We start from the raw sequence: 24,795 nt of genomic DNA, 5'->3' as shown, positions 1-24,795 counted from the left end.
TTTCGTTTAGCTTCAGTCCTTATAAGATGTTCAAACATAAAGTAAAACCCATGTGTGACATATCTCAAAAATCGGATGAAAGAGCTCTATGAATAGTGGGGTGTTCTTCCTTAGTGCTGTGTCTTGTGAGTAGGGTTGCCACCTCATCCCTTTAAACCCGAACACATATTAATTACACAGGTTCTGAGGCTAATTTAATGCAGATAAGACATTAAGTGAGTTTAATTACCACCTTAATCAGCCACAGAAACTGTGTAATTAATATGTGTTTGGTTTTAAAGGGATGAGGTGGCAACCTTACTTGTGAGTGTAAGAAATTGCTGTTAAATAAAACTTTTTTTATATTCCAAAGCTTTTATTAGGTTTTAAAGAAAAGCAAAGTACAACAAATGGCATAGTATGCATACATAGGAATGTGTCCATCATCAGCCAGAAATCAATGCTCTTACAACGAAACATGTATACCTCTATTAAATGTCATTTTTTGTAAATAGAAACACAAAGCATGTTGTATTAGACTGAATTCAGTTTTAGGATTAAAACTTTACTATACCTAAACTTGATCCTGAGTATTCTTACGTTTTTGCAAGCATCAGTAATGCAGCAATACTATGCATATCTGGTCGATTACCTTTTTACTTTTTGATGTCATCTTTAAAAGTAATTTGCCATATAACAGAGAAGTGTTGAGAATATGCCTCTTGCTAAAATATGTTTTCAAGGTCAACTTTTTGGGGATCCAAGCTGAAATTCAAAATAAAAACCATTAACTCTAAGCATGATATATTTGCTTTCTATACCAGTAATGGTAGTAGCATTCAGTGCAGAGAGTGAAGCCCTACCCTTAAGTCCCCGTATCCAATAGAAACTTCCCTAATATACAAACACTAACTCACCCTGAACCTGTAACATTCACCTCTCCTTCCTGTCACAATAAACCGTAAGGCTGCATTCACAGTAGCCTGCACAGTAAAACATATCATTTTACCATGCAGGTTAGTGTAGTGTTGGCTCCGGCTGGGAGCATGTGTGTTTTGGCACATCGTGCTGCTTGTTTTTTTTTTCAACTTTATTTAAAGTGCCACTTTATTCATGGCACTGAACAGGAGCGCAGAGCATTGTGCTGTTGTGAGTTGATATGCGGTGCCATCCAGTGTTATGCAGACACACGGCACATCACACCAGAATTGTGGTGTGAACAGGGCACATAGAAAACAGTGTGACCCCAACACTAAGCTTCAGTAGTCTTCCCTGTGACTAATATGAACTCTCCCTTTAAACCGAGCCCTGATGTTAGCCTTCACATTAACCCTCCCCATAAACCTTAATGCTAATCCCAACACTAACCATTAACCATACCCTCACCCTAACTCTAACATGAACAGTCCCTTGTAATCCTTGCACTAACCTTCACACAAAGCCTCCCCATAATCCTAACACTAACCTAACCAGCCCTTCCTTAAATTCAGCGATCTTGTGTAATGCTACCTCCCATAGGAGCTGCTAGATAGGATAGGTCCACTGTTCTTTGCTTGACCTTCTCAAGAACCTCAGCCCCTTTGACACACCAGGTTGAGTGTACAAATATGCAAATATCACAGGAATAAACTGAAGGTAACACTTAATACCCAATAGTAGTGCTATATCAAAGAATAGGCATCAAACCAGGTAGTAAAGGCAAACTTAATATATTGTCGCCCAATATAGTTGGTAACTATGCAAGCATAAAATGGATTAACAAAGATAATAACACAAATTAACATACAAAGTGAATAACAGAAGGGCTAAGCATAAGATAATATTTTGCATCCAGATCAGCATAAGCAGTAGTAAGGCCACCTGTGTAGCAGTGAGCAGTAGCAAAGTTTAATCTACTGTGTGCTGGAACTATACTTCTAGAGTACATTTATGATGGCAATGCTAGTCCTAGACCAGTGGTGGGCAACCTTTTTTTTCAACTGAGCCAAATCTCGCCAAAACCACGATTGAAATTTATTTTGAGAGCCACATTTTTAAAACTGAAAATACATCCCCCATATAGTAATTCATCCCCCATAGTAATTCATCCGCCATAGTAATTCATCCCCCATATAGTAATTCATCCCCCATAGTAATTCATCCCCCATATAGTAATTCATCCCCCATATAGTAATTCATCCCCCATAGTAATTCATCCCCCATATAGTAATTCATCCCCCATAGTAATTCATCCCCCATATAGTAATTCATCCCCCATAGTAATTCATCCCCCATATAGTAATTCATCCCCCATATAGTAATTCATCCCCCATAGTAATTCATCCCCCATATAGTAATTCATCCCCCATAGTAATTAATCCCCCATAGTAATTCATCCCCCATATAGTAATTCATCCCCCATAGTAATTCATCCCCCATATAGTAATTCATCCCCCATAGTAATTCATCCCCCACATAGTAATTCATCCCCCATAGTAATTAATCCCCCATATAGTAATTCATCCCCCATAGTAATTCATCCCCCATATAGTAATTCATCCCCCATAGTAATTCATCCCCCACATAGTAATTCATCCCCCACATAGTAATTCATCCCCCATAGTAATTAATCCCCCATAGTAATTCATCCCCCATATAGTAATTCATCCCCCATAGTAATTCATCCCCATATAGTAATTCATCCCCCCTATAGTAATTTATCCCCCCTATAGTAATTCATTCCCCATATTGTGTCAATTCATTTACCTTTGCTCCGCGTGTTCCTCTCGCCGTGTTCCCGCGCCGTTCCGGTCTTCAGGGCGGACTGTGAGAGGAGAGGAGTTCGTCACGCTGCCCCGCCTACATCCTGACAGCCAATGTTTGCCACGCTCCGCGGGCCGGATTACAAGGTCCGCCGGGCCGTAGTTTGCCCATTGCTGGGCTAGCTGCAGAGTCCTGACTTTTGGGGCGGCCGCCCGAGAGGAGGGAGGGGAGCGGGCGCCCGGCACACAGAAGAGCCGCATTAAAATGTGTAAAGAGCCGCGGCTTGCCGACCACTGAGCTACGGCAACCCTATTGCCTGTCACCTGGTGGGCAGTGTGCTCCGGAGCCGCAGCAAAGGTGAAAAAGAGCCGCATGCGGCTCTGGAGCCGCGGGTTGCCGACACCCGTCCTAGACCAACTCAGTATGCATTGTTCAAAAGAAAAGGGAGATGGTAGCGGAGGGGGTAGGTGAAGGCAGAATAATTATTATGGGAAGGGCAGTCCTTTGAGGTGTTCCTCTGCCAGCTACAGTTGGGGCCCTATAGGAACATTGGTGCATTTAACAATGGTTCTTGTTAACCTGCATGCAGTATGGTACAGTATAAATACAGAATAGTCTCAGCACAGGTGCAAGGTAGATGTGGTTCAGATGCAGTAAAGGCTTGCCAGTATATGAGGTATAGCATTGGTATAGGTGCAGTCTAGGTTTGAAATGAGTGCAGTATAGAGTGCACTATGGATGCAGTATGGATTGGGTGCATTCTCTCAGTGGCTCAGTCTCTTCTAGCAATATCAGCAATGGGCGAATCGCCCTCTTACTAGTCCCCGGGATGCTGTGGTGACCCATGGCTGGATCTAAGTGGGTACTTGGGTGGGCTATGCCCCCCAGATTTCAGCTGCATCCCCCTAAAGCCAACAGCCCTCCTCCCACTGTCACCCTGGGATTCTGTACACTGCAGCTGACTTCCTTCTCCCAGGGCCAGGACAAGGTGGGTGCAGTGAATAGAGGCAGAGGCACACTGGGAGCTCCAGCAGCTCCGTCCTAGATGTGTCCATTATAAAAGAAGACAAACAAATACACAGAATTAAAGTGTTAAAATAAAGTAATCCTTCTCACCTGATAACAGAACTTTTCCTGCACACAGCCTTATTTACTGTGGGGAAGACTGTGTATCTTGATCTCCAGTCTATGCTGCACGTTTACTGCACACCGACAGTCATCCCTGCAGTAAGTTAGGCTAAGTATGAATGTGCATTGATCAGTCATCTCTGCTTGGTGGACCTGTCAGCATAGACTGGAGATCAAGATACACAGTCAGCCCAGCAGTAAATAAAGCTTCATGCTGTGAAAGTTGTCAGGTGAGAAGGTATACTTTCATTTAATTAACACTTTACTTCAGGCATTTCTTTTCTTGGCTACTCTTAGGCTGACTATTCATTTGGCAATTTTCTTTCTATCAACCATTAGTGTGTTGATGGAGGATCCCTTCCACTGCACTATTGCATTCCCACAGCTGGAGATTTCCCAGCCATCAGAATACAATGATCACTGCTGGCAGCTAAAACCGCCAACAGTGATCAGCCTGCCTGGGGCCCTCTCGGTCTCTTCCTGAAAGCCTCTGGTGATCAGTGGTGGGAAGCAGAGGGTGAGTGGATGCTCCAGTCTCCCTGTGACAACAGTGCAGGTGCTGTGATTTGGGCGGTGTTGCGCTGATCCCTGGGTATCCTTGCTTCCAGTCTCAGGTTCAGATCTCTGCCAGTAATGGTCTCCAGCTGGCAGGTGAATATTCAGACAGAGGTCCTCTCTCTCTAACTCCCTCGGTGCCAAGAAGTAGAACTTACCCAGTCAGTTTATTAAAAATTCTCTCTCTGCTCCTATTACTGCCTATTGGGAGTGCCTATTGGGATCTGTAGTATAACCATTATAATGTAGCCATTCTACGGCTGCTGTCTCAAACTACAACTCCCAGGATTCTCTGCGCTCTGCATAGAAGTTTATAGGTTTGCTTGGCTTTAGCTCTCCTCCTGCTCGCCAGAGGAGAATGGTGCAGCATACCATCAGTATTTCAGCAGAGGAAGAGAAGAATGCAATGTCTCCTTCTCCATATTGCTTTAGCGCAGCACCTGGCTATATTAGGAACTAGAAAATTTGGTTTCCTTAGAAGATAAACAGCACACATGTAGGAAATTTCTGTAAGCAGAATAAGTAGGCATAAGAATATTGCCATACATTCTCAGAATAGTATTTTGACCTTGCAATATTGTTGTCTTTTAATTACATACTAAAAGAAAATGCTTTTTTTGTTTGTTTTTTAGTCAATGTCCAGTAAAATTTGAAAATAAAATGTTGCCAGTTTTATTATATATCACATGGTATTGGAAAAGTTTGGACTCATCATACAGTTTTAATTACAACCCATCATAAACGACCTAAAGAGCTATTAATTCCCAAAACAAAAATTGAATATATTGCAGCTTTCCAATCTTTAGGTGTGGTGGCTACATTAGTTTTCTTTTTTTTCTTCTTTATTTCACCTGGTGATCCAGCCACTAACACACCTCCTGTCTTAAAGTGTTACTAAACCCACAACAGTCAAATCAGTCTGTATATGCAGTAAAGCATGCTTGTTATACTCACTGTGGAACCTAAGGGGTAATCCTCTGCATTGTGCAAAAAGGCTGTTTTATCTGTTCTTCTCTGCCCCTCCTCTTGTCCAAATGTCCACACTGATAAGACAGACTGAACCGTGCCCTTCTGCACATGCTCAGTTTAGTTTGTATTGCTAGAGAGGTTTTTTTTTTCCTTAGGAGAGTGCATGTGATCAACACAGGGCCAATCAGCACTGCCCAGACAGAGGTCAGGGGTTTGCATCCTCCCAGAGAAAACTCCTCCTACAAGTTTTAACCAGTGCTCAGCTGAAGACACAAGACTGCTATAACTGCTAATGAGAAAAGGTATTTAGCAGTTTATATTTACTAAAATAATTACACTTCCATGTTCTGTGTACTGTGGAAGACCAGATATAGTGAATGCCGGGTCCTGGGTTTAGTAACACTTTAAGCTGGCCATACATGTGTAGATTTTCGGACAAGAATATTCTTAAGAAAAGTCATCCGAAAATTCTTTCACCATTGAATGAATCGACAAATGCTGTTCGAAAATTGTCTTTTGCTTTTAACATTCGATTTTAAACTGAATCTAATTTCTGAATGATAACCACATATACTGGCCGAAAATTTGTTTGATCGAGAAAAGTTTTCCATCTTGCCTCTTTGAATTTTCCCGATATGGCTGTTGAAAACGAACATTGATTTGACCACATTAATGAGTAGAAAATCAAACAAATATTCTTGAAACAAAAATTCTCAAACGAAAATCTATATCTGTATGGCCAGCTTTAGGGTGTCTACACTCTGGGTGAAGTATTATAACAAACACCTTTGGACAGCAACATTGTCAGTCTGGAGGGTAGTTTGAGCTGATTTAGATAGACTTTAACCTCCTTAGCGGTATTCCCGAGTGTAGCTCGGGGTAAAATTTGAGTACCAAGAGCGGTAATCCCCGAGCTACACTCGGGCTTATCATGCAGTGTTGCTCAGGGGGTCCCTGCAGCACTTACCTTGTCCTTCGCTCCCACGATGTGTCCCCTGCAGCGTCCCCGGCCATCTCCTCCGGCCGATGCCGGCATCCGGCTTCCGTGTTCCGGTCCCTGTGACGTCGGGACGTACGGGCGCCGGAACTGGCGGCAAATTTGAAATTTTTAAAAAATGTCATTTTTAAAAAATGATTAATACATAGTAAAACATTGCTGTTTCAATGCATTTCACATACATTTTGTCCCTACTGCTTTGTCCTGTGCCCTGCCTGCATTTTGACTGTATTTCTGCCTGGAAACTTAGAAAAGTCCATGGCGTCCAAAAAGCACCCCTTTACGTCAAAAGCGGTTTTAGACCAGCTAGAGAACAGCGATAGTAAATCAGAACCACTTGCAGAATTGAGTGATAAGGATTCGTGGGGAAATTCGTCATCAGACACTGAAAACGATTTTGCGACTTTGCTCAGCGATGTGCGAATTTGCCTCTGTATTTCAAATTTCAGTGTTTTTTGGTTTGATTATATTATTGAATTAAATTTATTATTATTATATTATTATTTTTTATGATTATTTATTAAATTATAATTTATGATTTAGTGTTTCAAATTTTATCCTACCCGGGATGTTTACTAGACTCTTGTTCATACAGATTTCAGTGAGTTATTCCTAAAAATTACAGCCTACAATAAAAAACTACATATTTCCATGCAAAAAAATGGTACTGCTTTCAGCACAAAAAATCGGAAATAATCATACCGCCAAGGAGGTTAATCACCTCCCACCCACTGTATAGGGAAATGACAGACGGGCAGGATCTCTCTTGTTTTGGAAGGACGTCATATGATGTCCTCCCACTCTAGCTGCACACTGATCATCAGTGCTGCCTTTCAGTGCCCATCAGTGCCACCAATCAGTGCATATCAGTGCCAATTATCAGTGCCCATCAATGCCACATATCAGTGCTCTTCAGTGCCACATATCAGTGCCCATCAGTGCTGCCTTTAAGTTTCCATCAGTGATGCCTGTCAATGCCCATCAGCCCCTTATCAGTGTCTTCTCATCAGTGCAGTCTATCAGTACCCATCAGTGTCATCTAACAGTGCCAGTCAGTGCCACCTATCAGTGCCCATCACTGCTGCCTATCAGTGCCACCTATCAGTGCCAATCAGTGCTGCCTATTAGTGCCCATCAGTGCTGATTTTCAGTGCCCATCAGTGCTGACTTTCAGTGCCCATCAGTGAAGCCTATCAATGCCCTCAGTGTCGCCTATCAGAGCTTCCTCATCGGTGCAGTCTATCAGTACCCATCAGTCAAAATGTTGTCTTTTTTAATTTGTTTAGCAAAAAATAAAAATCCCAGTGGTGATTAAATACCACCAAAAGAAAGCTCTATGATAAAAATGTGGTTTGGGTACAGTGTTACATGACCGCGCAATTGTCATTCAAAGTGCGACAGCACTGAAAGCTGAAAATTGGCCTGGGCAGGAAGGGGGTGAAAGTGCCCAGTAGGCAAGTGGTTAATAACAACTTGCAGCTGAACTCCAGCTAACACTTTATAAGCAGTTACAGTAACATTTTTTTCTTTTTGAGATAAAGATTTTACATAAATCAATAAAAGCTGATCACTGTAAGCACCCCTGTCAGTGGTAAATGTTTTGTGTCAGCCCTCTAACTGCTTTGCCTGCTTTGTCTACAAAGCTTGATCTGTTAAAGGAAATTGAAAAAACACAGACTTACTGCATGGATCACCTGGTGAAAGTAAAGAAGAAAAAAAACTAATGCAGCCACCACACCTAAGAATTTGTGAGCTGCTTTGTATTGGGGTTTATTACTGCTTTAAGGTGTATTTGTTGTTTAGCAGGTGGATAACTTTAATAAAACTGGGCTCTCAGGCTTTAGAAATTTCTTTTAACCACCAAAGGGAAACACAGTATTTAAATATTAATATAATGTTTTTGCTTTCCAGTTACATTTGTTACATTGTTGTTTTGTTTTATCTCCTAGAGATGCTGCGTGCTCTTTTCACAAATACCTCTCTGTTGGAAACGTCTCAAGTGAGTAAAATGCTGTACTATATACATATATATAGTCCGTCCTGTATAACACATAAACTGAATGCCTGTCAACTGCTTCTTTACTGCTTTCTGAAAAGTCATGCACTACAGATCACTTTTCAGAAATTGCCGCAAGTGTAAACAAGCCCAAAAAGTGTTGGTTATAATGCTGATAGTATTTGGTGCCAAGTAAAGTTGCGCTGAGCATTGTCATTAGTCAAATGGAGCTGTTGTTTGATCTGCAACCAAGTGCCCTTGGCAATCCGCATCCCCATCAGGGCCACCAATCCAGGTTACTTATCTGCCGCTGTGTACTATAGATCCCAAAGTGTCCCAGTCACCAACATGATTAAAAATCGGTGACAACTATTCAGAAAGCCTGATGAACATTAGTAGTAAGTTGAATGTCAGCTCAGACTGGGGAGAGACAAATTTAACATAAAATTGCAGGTGCTGCTCATACAGCATTGAACAACCATTAATGGCCCATTAGACTCTGACTTCCTGATTAGATTATGTGCTGCATCTAAAATGGTCCGAGCCAATCAGGATTCACTGTAAGATCAGGAGCGGCTGGTGAATATTAACCACTTGAGCTCCAGAGGATTTACCCCCCTTAATGACCAGGCCTCTTTTTGCTACTCGGCGCTGCACTAATTCAACTGATAATTGCGCGGTCATGCAATGCTGCACCCAAACGAAATTTACGTCCTTTTTTTCAGTGCAAAAAAAAAAACACTGACACTGTACTAATGGCAATGGGGAGGAAGGGGTTAACTTTATTTTGCAGGGAAGGGTTATAGGAGTGAGGGGGAGTGTTTTACTAGGGGGCGGGTGTGTGTACTGGACGGGACAAGGCTGATGGAGAAAGAGAAACTGTTCTTTCTCGATCAGCTCATCCTCGAGCTGACAGGGAAGTGACAGACAGCACAGCTACTGCAGCTGTGCTGTCTCACTGTTTGCCGCCGATCGCTGGGAGATAGCCATTAAGGAGCGGCTGTGACCCGGCGACTCACATCTGCGGCGGTGATCAGCGGGACAGATAGGGCGGCGGCGCGCCTCGCGCGCGCCCTCTATTTGTTTACAAAACACACGTTTTAAAATGTGGTTTTGCCTGCGAGTGCCGCCCTGCCGCCGTATATGTACAGTGGCTGGGCGGCATGTGGTTAAAGTGTTACCAAACCCAGGACCCGGCATTCACTATATCTGGTCTCCCACAGCACACAGAACATGAAAATGCAATTATTTTAATAAATATAAACTGCTAAATACCCTTTCTCATCAGCAGTTAGAGTAGTCTTGTGACTTCAGCAGAGCACTGGTTAAAGCTTGTAGGAGGAGTTTTCTTTCTGCTCTAGGAGAATGCAGAATTTTTGTTTCAAGAATATTCGTTTGTCTACTTAGTTAGTGTTGTCAAATCAATGTTCATTTTTGACAGCCATAACGGGAAAATGTGGTTATCATTCAGAAATTAGATTCAGTTTAAAATCGAATGTTAAAAGCAAAAGACAATTTTCGAACAGCATTTGTTCATTCATTGAATGGTGAAATAATTTTCGGACAAATTTTCTTAAGAATATTCTGTCCAAAAATCTACACATGTATGGTCAGCTTAAAGTGTTACTAAACCCAGGACCCTGCATTTACTATATCTGGTCTCCCATAGTACACAGAACATGGAAGTGTAATTATTTTACAGAGAAAACAGGATCAAACGGCCCTTTTACACAATGCACAGGATTAACCCCTAAGGTTCCACAGTGAGTATTACATGCGTGCTTTACTGCATATACAGACTGATTTTACTGTTGTGGGTTTAGTAACACTTTAAGGACAAGTGAAGAAAACAAGAATTCTTCTATTGTATTTTATTGTACCATTTCTATTGTCATTATAGGTAGTTAAATATGAGGCTGGATATGTGACCTGTGCCATCATTGCAATCCTTTTTGTCATCTTCGCTCTGGTATTTGGAATCATTTTCTGTACGTTCCGTTATCGTGGGAGAAAAGTCCTGCCATGTGAAGGAGTTCTCTGTGCACCAACCCCAGTCTTCATTGCCCTATTCTTTACACTATGCTGCTTGTTGTAAGTTTAATTCATTTCTATATATTATTATTGTTATTATACAGGATTTATATAACGCCAACAGTTTGCTCAGCACTTTACAATATAAAGGGAGACAATACAGCAACAATACAGGGATAGGAGGGCCCTGCTCCTTGGAGCTTACAATCTAGGAGGGAGGGGCCAGTGGTACAAAAGGTAATAACTGTGGGGGATGGACTGGTAGGAGGAATAGAAGATTCTGTTATTAGCTGAAGGCAGGATAGGCTTCCCTGAAGAGATAGGTTTTCAGAGATCACCTAAAAGTGAGCAGAGTAGGCGATAGTTTGATACATTGAGGTAGAGAGTTCCAGAGGATGGGGGAAGCTGTGGAGAAGTCCTGGAGATGAGCATGGGAGGAGGAGACAAGGGAGCTAGAGAGCAGGAGGTAGTGGGAGGAGTGGAGAGAACGGTTTGGGTGATATTTGGAGACAAGATTGGTGATGTAATTTGGGGCAGAGTTATAAATGGCTTTATATGTGACTGTTAATGTTTTGAATTTTATCCCGCTTGGCAATGGGAAGCCAGTGGAGGGATTGGCAGAGAGAGATGGCAGGTATGAAGCAGTTAATAAGGTGGATGAGTCTGGCAGCAGCATTCATGATAGACTGATATAAATAGCATGTATTAAAGTAGTACTCAATTGTTGACAACAAAGCATCATAAGTCATGATGTGATGGATATGGATTCATAAAAGAGTTGAAATACTTCTGCAGGAGATAATGCTGCTGCAGGCTGCCTTCAGTACTGGAAGTCTGAAAGCCTATGCAGTAAGTCATGTGATCTCTGCTGAAAGAGAGAATCAGAGAATAGATTTTGATACATGATCAGCACTGATGGGAGCCTCGGGGCTCCGTTCACACCAATGCATCTTTTAGTGTTTTTTGCAAAAACACACTACAGTCCATTTAACATGGTTTCCTATGGAACATGTTCACATCTATGCTTTCTTGAGCTGCTGTGTTTTTGGAAAGGGTCAGGGACTTTTTTAAAAGCAAAAAGCAGCATTTGTGCTACAATAGAATTCAATGGAGAATCTGCTGAAATGCACGGTAGCGAGTTTTTGCTGCTTTTTTGCCACATTTTTATTCTGCCCAGCACAAAAAAAATTCCACTTAAAAAAAAAAAAAAAAGGCGAACAAAACACATGTAAAAAAGCACAAAACGAACTTATAGAGAAGCACTGCAAAATGCACAAAATGCAAACTACATAGGTGTGAACGGAGCCTTAAGCAGCATTTTATCAAAGGAAAGTAAGTATTGACCCCTCTGTTAATTTAATTTGATTATTCCAGCAAGACTGTTAACATGTGCAAAGAAATTATTATTATTATACAGGATTTCTATAGCGCCAACAGTTTGCTCAGTGCTTTACAATATAACGGGAGACAATACAGCAACAATACAGTTCAATACAAGAGGGATAGGAGGGCCTGATCCTGGGAGCTTACAATCTAGGAGATAAAAGTAAGCGCTGGCCAACATATACAACAATACCACCTAGTGTTAAAAATTATAATGCAATAGCATATAAAATATTTTGGATTAAATAACAGATAATAGCAGTGATCTTAACAAAAAATCCAATGGAGGTGAATCAAGCCAATTGTGTGGCAATCGGGCGGACTGACAATTCACGGAGCCCAGGGCAATAGGGGATCATGGGGCCCCTGTGTCCTTGCCCAAACTCAAAAAAGCCTATGAAAAAGGTACCAGGGGCATCTCATGGGGCCCCCTACTGACCCTAGGCCCTCGCTCAGTGCCCGAGTTTCCAAATGGTCAGTCCGCCCCTGGTGGCAATATCACCTAGCACTAAAAATTGTAGTACAATGACATAATTAATCCCTTCACACCTAAGGGTAAAACAAATCTTAAAGCCTAAGTAAAATTTTACAACTTTGACATGTGTAAGTAAAACCATATCATCACAACTACTTTGTACATCCAGGTGAATTATACCTTATTTATTTTTTTCAGGACAAATTGAGCTCTCATTTGGTGGTAAATGGTAACAGATATCCCCTGATTTATTTTTATCATCATAGGAAAATTGGCCCAAAATAGTAAAAACAAAATCATTAAATTTAGCTGTGTGTTTCTTCTTACTACCATAACCTACCACCGAAGAACAACCCAAAATACATTTTCCAGCTCTTGATGATCGCAGTGATACCATATATGTGTATGTTATTTGTTGTTTGTACCTGTAGTACAGCCTAGAAACAATAGTGCGCATTTTGTTTTTTTTACCTAAAATACACTGACACTGATACCAATTAAAAAAAAAAATCCTGACCTTGACCCAGACACTAAGCTTGGCACTAAATTAGATCAAATCTTGGTCTAGGTATTTCTTCTTTATTTTTTATTTTATTTTTAAATATTTATTTTTTACAAAGTTTTTTTTTCTCTCTGCAAGAAGAGAAAAGAGAGATACAATGTATCTCTCTCCTCCATTCAAAGAGAAAAACAACACATGGGGGGTGGGCTTCACAGTGACTGATCACTGTGATAGCCAATCAGAGGCTATCACAATAACGATGTGACCCAGAATTGGGAGTCCCAGGTCCCGATCATTAGAATCGGACATGGTGCTCTCAGTGACACCCCCGTCTTTCTGCTGTGCGTGCTCCCAGCACAAAGACAGGTACACAAATATGCGGCCCCACAGAAAAAAGCGAAAGTTCTGTGAGGCCGCATATTTGTGTTACGTCGGCGCCAAGGGTTTAATAAAGGTGATTATACTGAAAAGTCCAAATAAAAAGGGTCAAAAGTCCCCGAACACCATTTGCCAATGGGCATGATTTTCTATGGGACACATTCACATCTCTGCGTTTTCACCCTGTGTGTTTTTTGGAAAGGGTCAGGGATTTTTTTTTTAACGTAAAAAGTTGCATTTTTGGCTCTATAGACTTCAATGGAAATGCTGCAGAAAAGCATATAGTGTGTTTTTGCTGCATTTTTGCTGTGTTCTTGCCGCTTTTTTGATGCTTTTTGCATTTAATTCTGCCTAGCAACAAGAAAAAAAATGCAACATGCAGCAAAAACAGGTGCAAAAACGCAATGCAGAAATCGATCAAACGCACACTGCATAGGTGTGAACCTAGCCTTAAATGGACTGTAGTATGTTTCTGCAAAACGCTGCTGAAAACTCTTAGGTGTGAACATAGGGTAAGAGAGGAAGGAATTCCTTTTCACATTTGCGAAAGGGGCTGTTACCGATTACATGCAGAAGATCAGGCAGAGGATCCTAGCAACTGGGCTGACAGCTCCCCCAGCTAATCCCGGCTAATCGGGACTGCCCACATGTAATGCTCATTGCTTAATTTTAGACTTGTAAGGCTGGTCATACACTATACAATTTTCTTACAATTTTCTGTCCAATTTCCTTTAGATTTACCATCAACTATGTAGTGCAAGGGCCTGCCTAATTGGATACAATTGAAAGTGTTGTTTAGGTTTAACCTCATATTATATGGTTTTTTGGTAAATCTAAAGCAAAAGTCTCAAAAAAATTGTATAATGTATGGACAGCAAAATTTTTCGTAACAAATAAAAAAGGTACAGTAATTATTATTATTATTATTATACAGGATTTATATAGCGCCAACAGTTTGCGCAGCGCTTTACAATATAAAGGGAGACAGTACAATTACAATACATTTCAGTACAGAAGGAATAGGAGGGCCCTGCTCGTGGAGCTTACAATCTAAAATTAAAATCTAAATTAAAATATAGCAGGCATTATACTTTAGTGAATTGACCCTTACATGTGCAAGTGCATGCTGGTAGAGCTCTCTAAGGAGCTATATATGTGTTGCTGGCCTTTTTCTGCTTCGTCAGCAGAGGTCAAAAAACATAGCCCAAAGTCTTCCAGCTCATCTGATCCCTGTGACAGCAGTTGGCAATCATATGCAGTGATAATCTGCTCTCAATACACTAGACTCAGTGTCTCCATGTATGGGTACATGTATCTGTGTACAGCTTCTCCAGTGTCCACAGCGACAGAGAGAAGGTGATGGCGTCCTCTCACGATGCCACTAGAGGCTGGCCCTAGAGACGGCATCCTCAATTTGCTCCCTGAAAAGAAAAGAAAAGAAAAAAAAGGCTGCATGTTCATAACAATTCATTCTTGCAGTTATTGTACTAGTACGGCGTTCTTTCCTCTCTGACATCTACCTGCTAAATCCATATTTCTGCTCAGAGCAGCTTTAACCACCAAGAGAAAAAACAATTCGCTTCTAGTTACTCCCACATTAAAGATCTGACGAAGTGAGTGTGGCAGGCACGGCTGTCATTCTCCTGTCACTTGACCCAATTTCAGAACTGCAGTCATTTCACTTTACCTCTAAAGAGCCTCAAAGCTTTTTACTGAGCTTGTTAATGCACCTGAAACACACAAGAACAGGCAGCAGCTTAGCGGTTGAGCAGTTTATTCAATGACTTTACCGTGGCTGTGTCTGCTGGTATTCCAAGGGTTAAACGGGACCATGACTTTGCTAGAAGCTGCAGTCTGTGTTCAGACACACATAGATGCTGGGAGAAAATTGTCAGAAAACATATTTGACAGCTTGGACTACTCAATTAGGATTGACCCCCGACTGAACCCCTTGAAGTTTATGTGTGCTAGTTTATGATCCTTTGATGAAAGAAGAACAACTTAATTCCATGTTTGCATTTATTCTTTTATTGTGCCACTTATCATTAAAGGTCCTAGACATTCCTGGTGTAGAGCTACCCGCAGGAGCTGCTGTATTTTAACCAGTTCTTTCCCAAGATTAGTGCAGAAGCAACCAGGCACACAGCAATAGTCCATACACTCTGTCTCAATGGTCAGTCTAGGGCAGTGGTCTCCAAACTGTGGCCCGGGGGCCTGGATGCTGCCCTTTGCTTGATTTTATCTGGCCCTTGGGGCACTATTCCTATTACTGATACGAGACACTGTTCCTCCCACTGGCATCAACAATGGGGCATAATTCCTACCACTGACACCAAAAATGGGGCACTATTCCTCCTCCTAATTTCAAAGGTGGGGCACTATTCCTCTTACTGATATGAGACACTGTTCCTCCCACTGACATCAACAATGGGGCATAATTCCTACCACTGACACCAAAAATGGGGCACTATTCCTCCTCCTAATGTCAAAGATGGGGCACTATTCCTCTTACTGATACGAGATACTGTTTCTCCCACTGACATCAACAATGGGGCATAATTCCTACCACTGACACCAAAAATGGGGCACTATTCCTCCTCCTAATGTCAAAGATGGGGCACTATTCCTCTTACTGATACAAGACACTGTTCCTCCCACTGACATCAACAATGGGGCATAATTCCTACCACTGACCAAAAATGGGGCACTATTCCTCCACCTAATGTCAAAAATGGAGCACTATTCCTCCTCCTAATGTCAAAGATGGGGCACCATTTCTCCCCCCGATATCAAAGATAGGACACAGTATACTCCCACTGACTCCAGGACAATTTCTACCCCCACTGGCCACCACTAATATCTGAAGGACAGTAACCTGGCCTGGTCTAGGGGATGTCTTATTTTTATTAATAATTACACAGACTAGACACATGCCAGTGTAATAAAAGAAGTGCAGCAAGAGATTCTGTGGCTCAGTTTACTGTCATCCAGGAACCCACAATAACCGCGTCTCTTGGTGGTAATGTCATTTTGTCCTGTGGTCGTAGTGATGGCTCTGTAGCTGGTGGTAACTACCCAAGCTGGGTATATCAGACACCTGGGAGTGTTCCTAAATTTCTAACAGGGGTGATCTTCTGCTGTTGGGCCCTCCTGATACTTACACACATTTCCCCAAGGGTGTTCTGGTGATGGCTGGAGAGAGTCCTCAGGGAAGGGAGTCCAGAGGTGCTGTATCCAACCGGATGATCCAGAGGGTCCCCCAAAGGGATAGAAGTGCCCAGAGGGAAGCCCAGGGATGGTAGACGTACCCATTTGATGATTCCATTGAACCATGGAGATGATATATGTTTCTATATGCATATTAGAATTATGCATCCGGTGAGTGTATAATTCGAATATTTAATCACCAGAAGACGCACAGTAGATCACATACTTCATTCATTTATATACATAGACTTTGGCACTTCAAGATTAAGTGGTCACTTTTATGTATATGCACTACTGTCACTTTCAGCTATCTTCACATTAACAGTTGGATTTTATGCTTATTTATAATATGCTGTTGTGATTACAGATCAATTTCTTGTTTTATCAGTATTCAACATCTGAGGTTTATTATTAGAACAGCGCTGCACCTTTGTTAGTTACTTATATAGCGCTGTCAAATTTAATCATTTATTATACATTCACATCATACCTGCACTCAGGGACCTTCCAATCTAAGGTCCCTAACTTACATTCAAATGAGGACCAATTTACCTACTAGCATGGTCGTTGGAGTGTAGGAGGAAACCCACACAGGCAGAACATCCAAACTCCATGCAAGTAGTGTGGTTGGGATTTGAAATGATGACCTTGCTGCCAGGCAAAAATGCTAACCACTTAGCCACTGTGATGTTTTCAGGTTTTTTTATTGCTGAAGAGCTTGCATGGGGTGTGGGAAGATATGGGATAATCCAGATTCCCTGAACATTTGCAGAAGAACACTTCACCTTGTTAAGCCTCTCTAAGCAGTCTCTATGCAGAAGCAGGGATAGATGGTAGCAGGGGCGGACTGACCATTTGGAAACTCGGGCACTGCCCAAGGGCCCGGGGTCAGTAGGGGGCCCCATGAGATGCCCCTGGTACCTTTACCATAGACTTTTTGGAGTTTGGGCAAGGACACAGGGGCCCCATGATCCCCTATTGCCCGGGGGCCCCATGAATTGTCAGTCTGCCCTTGGATGGTAGAACTCAGCCCCTTTTTTGGAAGCTATCCCAGTAAGGAATACTACTGATTTCTTCACCCATACAGCACACAGACACAAGAACCCTGAGCTCAGGTTAGTATTCACAATGTCACAGGATCACCGCATGCCTCCTTCCAGTATCCACCGGACACTTCAGTGAGGGAGAGGTTAATGCTCACATTGCCACAGGACAGTAGACTCCTTCTAACTTTCACCATACACTCTTCAATGAGCTCTCTAGACCAGATCCTAAAGCAGGCCATACATGGGTCGAATTCCAAATGATTTTTTGATCGAAAATTGAAACCGTTGTTCGTTCTGTAATCCGATGTTGCCACCAATGATTTCAAAAATTGGTAGTTTTTCACGAATTTTCCAACAAAAAAATGAGGAGGAACCACGAAAATCAGCCAGTGCCATTGCCCCACTAACAGAGCGAAAAACAGTCAATTATTCTTAGGTCCAATTTTCAAATGAAAAATCGTTTGGAAATCGACCCATGTATGGCTGACCTTAGATCAGCTTGTACCTCTCAATGAGCAACCACGGCGCTGTCGAGTGGTGTTGCTGGTGTAATGCTTTCCAGGCTCAAAAAAAAAAAAGTAAATGCACAGTTTTTACCTGCAAAAAAATGGGCATTTATTGTTTTTTTTTTGTTTGTTTTTTAAGTGAATTTATCCTTTAATCCTGGGAATACATTAACGTAAACAATGTTTAGGTTTTAAAACTACTTTAAAAGTACATAAGTGCTGAGCTCAATTCATCACTTTAAAAAATGATGTCCATGATATAACCACAGAGATCAAATGCAGTGAGCGTGGGCAATGAGAATATCATGCGTGGGCATTCCAATATCTAATGAATGTCTATGCATTGTACTATCCCCATTTAACAATTGCACGTGCAATCACCTGATTTTTAAAGCATTGCAATGACAGCATGGACTGCACAAGTGTCAATGCACCCTAAGGTAAATGCGTTAACAGTTCACTTACTGTACAGCTTACCTGGCACTTACAACTTACCAGCCCTTTACCCTCAAGGCCTCTGCAGACGCTAATCTGTGTTTCCTTATTGTCCTATTACAGTGATTTTTAGCTGTCTCGTGTAACAGGTCTCCAGTCTATGACTGCTCCAGAAGTATGTCCCAAGTCTTCAACAACTCTTACTGTATTCTCTAACCATCTCTTATTTCATGTCTGCAGTCTCTGACCATCTCCTGTACAATGTCAGCAGTATCTGACCATCTCTTGTATCCTGTCAGCAGTCTTTTGACCATTGCCTGTATTATTTCCAGTCTCTGGCCATCTCTTGTATCATGCCCATCCTGCTGTATGTCTGCTGTCTCTGACACTGAATATTTGCTGAATTTTGTGCGTCCCTTTGGTGAGGTCTAGGGTTGCACTTGAGGCCCCCTATATTAAGAACGTTGACCACCGCTGTTCTACACGGTACTTTCTTTGTATGCACTCTTAGGCTCTATGCACACTAGGAGCTGCAAAAAATGACAGAAAAACGCTGAATAAAAACGCTAATATTAGAGTTTGTTGCAGGCTTTTTTCAGTTTTTGTGCCGGTGTTGTACTGGAGTGTAGCCGTGAATAGCAGATGGCCCTTGTGTCCTTAACAACAGATAACTCACTAGCTGTCAACAGGATTTCCCAGACAGCTGAATGTAAATAAAAGAATGCCGGCAAAAATAATTTTTACAAATTGCATAGGGGTTACCCCTCCCCAATCTATACCAGGTACTTCGGGTCTGGTACGGATTTTAAGGTGAACCCCATGCCAAAAAATTAAAATTAAAAAAGGCATGGGGTCCCCCCAAAAGCCATAATAGACCCTTTTCCAAGCATGCAGCCCAGCAGGCCAGGAAAGGGGGGGTGAGCGAGCTCCCCCCCCTCCTGAACCATACCAGGTCACATGCCCTCAATATGGGAGGGTGCTGTGGGGCAGGGGGGATTCCCTTCAAAGCACCTTGTCCCCATGTTGATGGGGACAAGGGCCTCTTCTTCACAACACTGGGTGGTGGTTATGAGGGTTTGCGGGCAGAGGGCTTATCAGAAACTGTAGATGATGTCACAAGGGGCTGTGTCACACAGTGATGTCACCAGGTGGCCCCACCCCCTTTGTTTATTTAGAGGCAGATACAAAGCAGAGCTGTCAGTCAGCAGGAGCCAGTGTCAGGTGCAGACCTCTTTTTTTTTTGCAGGTCAGTGGAGCTGTGTTCATCGTCATTGACAATGGATGTAAACTGGGGCAAATTGTTTGTCAAAAACTGTCTTTAGTTACACTTTTCTTTTTTTGTGAATGAGTAGGGTTACTATGTATTCCATACTCATTCACATAGGGAGGTCCTGGGATCTGGGGCCCCTCTTGTTAGGGGCTTCCAGATTCCGATAAACTCCCTGCCCTCAGACCCACGTAACCACCACCCAGAGTTGTGGGGAAGAGGCCCTTGTCCCAATTAACATGGGAACAAAGTGCTTTGGGGGGAGCCCCTTTCCCCAAAGCATCCCCTCATTATGAGGTCATGTGGTCTGGTATGGTATGGTATGGTATGATTCAGGAGGTTTTCTTGTCCCCCCCTCCCCCCGTCTTATCCTGCGTGAACGGATAAGGGCCTGGTATAGTGTGCATGGAGTCTTATGATTAACAACCTCAAGCATCAGGCACCAGGCAAAGGCCCTTCAACTTAAAGTATGCCAAGAACCCCTGCCAGCTGATTAGAGGATTTGGCATTCCATTCTTGTGTACAACTGCAGGTTTCTCACTTCCGAGTACTCTGACAATTCATTTTTAATACAATGCTTATAAATTGCTTAATTGTTCCTGAATGATCAGGATCATTGATCACCAGAACCTGTCATGTATACGTTTTGCTACTTAGCAGGATGATTTGTCTTCATAGTTCTTAATAGTGCTGTTATTTTCCTATATTAATGAACAACCACACAGTGACAGCTAATGTAGACAGGCTTTCTACCCTCAATGCGAATGAATAGCAGCTGTTGATGACACACAATACATATCCTTCATTGTCATGCACTGTAAATTGAAGCAGATCCCCTGATTAGGTTTCACTTGTGTCCTTTATTTTGTGAAGTTATCATGTTTGATGCAAAGAAAGAGAGACACAATAGTTAGATGAAGCATCTGTGTGTGTTGTCTTACCATGTGGTGTGTCTATTGCACCTATCCTGCATTCAGAAATACCCTAATTACTATACGTGACACATCCTGCTAGATATAATTATAGAGACCTCAACATGGTTATTTTGCATACTATTAAAGATACAAGCTGAAATATCTCCTATACACGTACTGCAGATATATTGGAGGTAAAACAGTAGCTAGCTCAGATAACAAACTACGGTATATAAGTAACACTTGCAGAATCTGGGTTCTGGGGTCAATTTCCCCTGCATGGATATTGCAAGTTTTTTTTCTATGTTTTGTGTATTTTTACAGATGATCCATTTTTTTCTTGCACTCCAAAAACATATTTCTAGGTTAATTGGTTCGTACCACAATGACCCTAGTGTTAGTATGTATCTCTTTGACTACAGTAAAGAAGTTACATTGTAAGTAGAGATGAGCGAAGTATTCAAAAATTCGATTCGGCTGATTCGGCGAATTCGCGGAATAAATTCGATTCGAGTCGAACATATTCGCTGCGAATTTAACTTATAAAAAGGGTGTTTCTAGGCTTCAGAGAGCCTTTATATTAGTGCAGAACACTGTACCTTTAATTTAAAAGCCCTTGGAGTCTGCTGGGGAAGAGAAAAAATACTGTCAGTCAGTATGACATGCAGATGAGTGCCGTCGATCTTAGAATCACCGCACACTTCACTCATTTGGGCAGTCACGGGGCCAAAACCAGAGTGTGGAGCCACAGTGTGGCGGTGGAGGCAGCAGCAATGGGAGGCCATACAGCACCCTATGACAAAATGGAGCCCACCAGCAGTGTGAGGAGACCTGAAAGTGGCACATGGCAGAGTGTGGCGATGGAGACAGCAGCAATGGGAGGCCGTACAGGGACCCATGAGACACTCTGGACCTGGCAGCAGCATGAGGAGGCGGTACGGGGGCCCATGGCAGATTACGGGCCTGGCAGCAGCAATGGCAGGCCCGTAATCTGCCAGCACCCTAAGACAAAATGGAACCCACCAGCAGTGTGAGGAGACCTGAAAGTGGCACATGGCAGAGTGTGACGATGGAGACAGCAGCAATGGGAGGCCGTACAGAGACCCATGAGACACTCTGGACCTGGCAGCAGCATGAGGAGGCGGTACGGGGGCCCATGGCAGATTACGGGCCTGGCAGCAGCAATGGGAGGCCCGTAATCTGCCAGCACCCTATGACAAAATGGAACCCACCAGCAGTGTGAGGAGACCTGAAAGTGGCACATTGCAGAGTGTGGCAATGGAGACAGCAGCAATGGGAGGCCGTACAGGGACCCATGAGACACTCTGGACCTGGCAGCAGCATGAGGAGGCGGTACGGGGGCCCATGGCAGATTACGGGCCTGGCAGCAGCTATGGGAGGCCCGTAATCTGCCAGCACCCTATGACAAAATGGAACCCACCAGCAGTGTGAGGAGACCTGAAAGTGGCACATGGCACAGTGTGGCGATGGAGACAGCAGCAATGGGAGGCCGTACAGAGACCCATGAGACACTCTGGACCTGGCAGCAGCATGAGGAGGCGGTACAGGGGCCCATGACAGATTACGGGCCTGGCAGCAGCAATGGGAGGCCCGTAGTCTGCCAGCACCCTATGACAAAATGGAACCCACCAGCAGTGTGAGGAGACCTGAAAGTGGCACATGGCAGAGTGTGGCGATGGAGACAGCAGCAATGGGAGGCCGTACAGGGACCCATGACAGATTACGGGCCTGGCAGCAGCATGAGGAGGCGGTACAGGGGCCCATGACAGATTACGGGCCTAGCAGCAGCAATGGGAGGCCCGTAATCTGCCAGCACCCTATGACAAAATGGAACCCACCAGCAGTGTGAAGAGACCTGAAAGTGGCACATGGCAGAGTGTGGCGTTGGAGACAGCAGCAATGGGAGGCCGTACAGGGACCCATGAGACACTCTGGACCTGGCAGCAGCATGAGGAGGCGGTACAGGGGCCCATGACAGATTACGGGCCTGGCAGCAGCATGAGGAGTCGGTACGGGGGCCCATGATAGATTACGGGCCTGGCAGCAGCAATGGGAGGCCCGTAATCTGCCAGCACCCTATGACAAAATGGAACCCACCAGCAGTGTGAGGAGACCTGAAAGTGGCACATGGCAGAGTGTGGCGATGGAGACAGCAGCAATGGGAGGCCGTACAGGGACCCATGAGACACTCTGGACCTGGCAGCAGCATGAGGAGGCGGTACAGGGGCCCATGACAGATTACGGACCTGGCAGCAGCATGAGGAGGCGGTACGGGGGCCCATGGCAGATTACGGGCCTGGCAGATGACGACGAGGCTGTCAAGTGCGATCAGCCTCATCATCATCAATTAGGGTCTCCGCCTCACTACTAGCCCCCTCGGCTGCGTGTGGGTCAGGAGACAGACCTGTCTCTAGACCGGCTACCGAGCCACTCTCCTCGCCAGTACTTCTTCGCCTGGCTGCTGAAGAGGCGGATGTCTCCCCCCGTTCCTGACCGCCCTCTGTTAGCTCTTCCTCACTGTACAGTGGGGCTGAGCCCACAGCATGCGATACTTCGCTTGGTGAGGGAACACCAAAGGACAGGGGCAGGTAGAGGACACGTGATTTCAGTGGGCTTGCTCCCGGGCCATGCCAACTAACGGTTGTGTCTGACGTACCCACCGACCGTTGGCTGTAGGTGTCAGAGGTGACCTGGGAAGAGGAAGACGACCGAGCCAACCAATCGATGACGGCAGGGTTGTCGGTGGAGACACGACCGCTGGATGACACCGGGAGCACTGGCCTCTGGCTGCGACTAGTGCTGCCTCGACCCCTTCCTCTGCTGCCACGTCTGCTCGCTCCGGAAACATTGCCTCCTCTGCCACTCCTCTGCGTGTTGTCTGACATACTCTTTAATTCAACGATTCTGTGTCCCTGAGTAACAATTCTGTGTCCCTGAGTAACAATTCTGTGTCCCTCAGTAACGATTCTGTGTCCCTCAGTAACAATTCTGTGTCCCTGAGTAACAATTCTGTGTCCCTGAGTGACAATTCTGTGTCCCTGAGTAACAATTCTGTGTCCCTCAGTAACGATTCTGTGTCCCTCAGTAACAATTCTGTGTCCCTGAGTAACAATTCTGTGTCTGTCCCTGAGTAACAATTCTGTGTCCCTGAGTAACAATTCTGTGTCCCTCAGTAACAATTCTGTGTCCCTGAGTAACAATTCTGTGTCCCTGAGTAACAATTCTGTGTCCCTCAGTAACAATTTTGTGTCCCTGAGTAACAATTCTGTGTCTGTCCCTGAGTAACAATTCTGTGTCCCTGAGTAACAATTCTGTGTCCCTGAGTAACAATTCTGTGTCCCTCAGTAACAATTCTGTGTCCCTCAGTAACAATTCTGTGTCTGTCCCTGAGTAACAATTCTGTGTCCCTGAGTAACAATTCTGTGTCCCTGAGTAACAATTCTGTGTCCCTCAGTAACAATTCTGTGTCTGTCCCTGAGTAACAATTCTGTGTCCCTGAGTAACAATTCTGTGTCCCTGAGTAACAATTCTGTGTCCCTCAGTAACAATTCTGTGTCCCTCAGTAACAATTCTGTGTCCCTCAGTAACAATTCTGTGTCTGTCCCTGAGTAACAATTCTGTGTCCCTGAGTAACAATTCTGTGTCCCTGAGTAACAATTCTGTGTCCCTCAGTAACAATTCTGTGTCTGTCCCTCAGTAACAATTCTGTGTCCCTGAGTAACAATTCTGTGTCCCTCAGTAACAATTCTGTGTCCCTCAGTAACAATTCTGTGTCTGTCCCTGAGTAACAATTCTGTGTCCCTGAGTAACAATTCTGTGTCCCTCAGTAACAATTCTGTGTCTGTCCCTGAGTAACAATTCTGTGTCCCTCAGTAACAATTCTGTGTCCCTGAGTAACAATTCTGTGTCCCTGAGTAACAATTCTGTGTCCCTGAGTAACAATTCTTTGTCCCTCAGTAACAATTCTGTGTCCCTCAGTAACAATTCTGTGTCCCTCAGTAACAATTCTGTGTCTGTCCCTGAGTAACAATTCTGTGTCCCTGAGTAACAATTCTGTGTCCCTGAGTAACAATTCTGTGTCCCTCAGTAACAATTCTGTGTCCCTCAGTAACAATTCTGTGTCTGTCCCTGAGTAACAATTCTGTGTCCCTGAGTAACAATTCTGTGTCCCTGAGTAACAATTCTGTGTCCCTCAGTAACAATTCTGTGTCTGTCCCTGAGTAACAATTCTGTGTCCCTGAGTAACAATTCTGTGTCCCTGAGT

The 24,795-nt window shown here is 43.6% G+C and overlaps 1 protein-coding gene across 2 annotated transcripts in view; it reads left to right on the top strand.

Annotated features, from left to right (window-relative positions):
* Window positions 1–24,795, top strand: part of PROM2 (prominin 2) — a 146,940-nt gene that overhangs the window by 9,714 nt on the left and 112,431 nt on the right. For both annotated transcript variants that reach the window (XM_089681729.1, XM_089681730.1), the window contains exons 2-3: window positions 8,320–8,369; window positions 10,267–10,457. In XM_089681729.1, coding sequence (XP_089537855.1) covers window positions 8,320–8,369; window positions 10,267–10,457 — 241 coding nt within the window. The remainder of the gene's footprint in view (window positions 1–8,319; window positions 8,370–10,266; window positions 10,458–24,795) is intronic.

Source organism: Staurois parvus, unplaced genomic scaffold (assembly GCF_062004578.1).
Source record: "Staurois parvus isolate SC_StPar_1 unplaced genomic scaffold, SC_StPar_1.0 ptg000276l, whole genome shotgun sequence".
Lineage (NCBI taxonomy): Eukaryota > Metazoa > Chordata > Amphibia > Anura > Ranidae > Staurois > Staurois parvus.
This window is presented reverse-complemented; position numbering and strand designations above follow the sequence as displayed.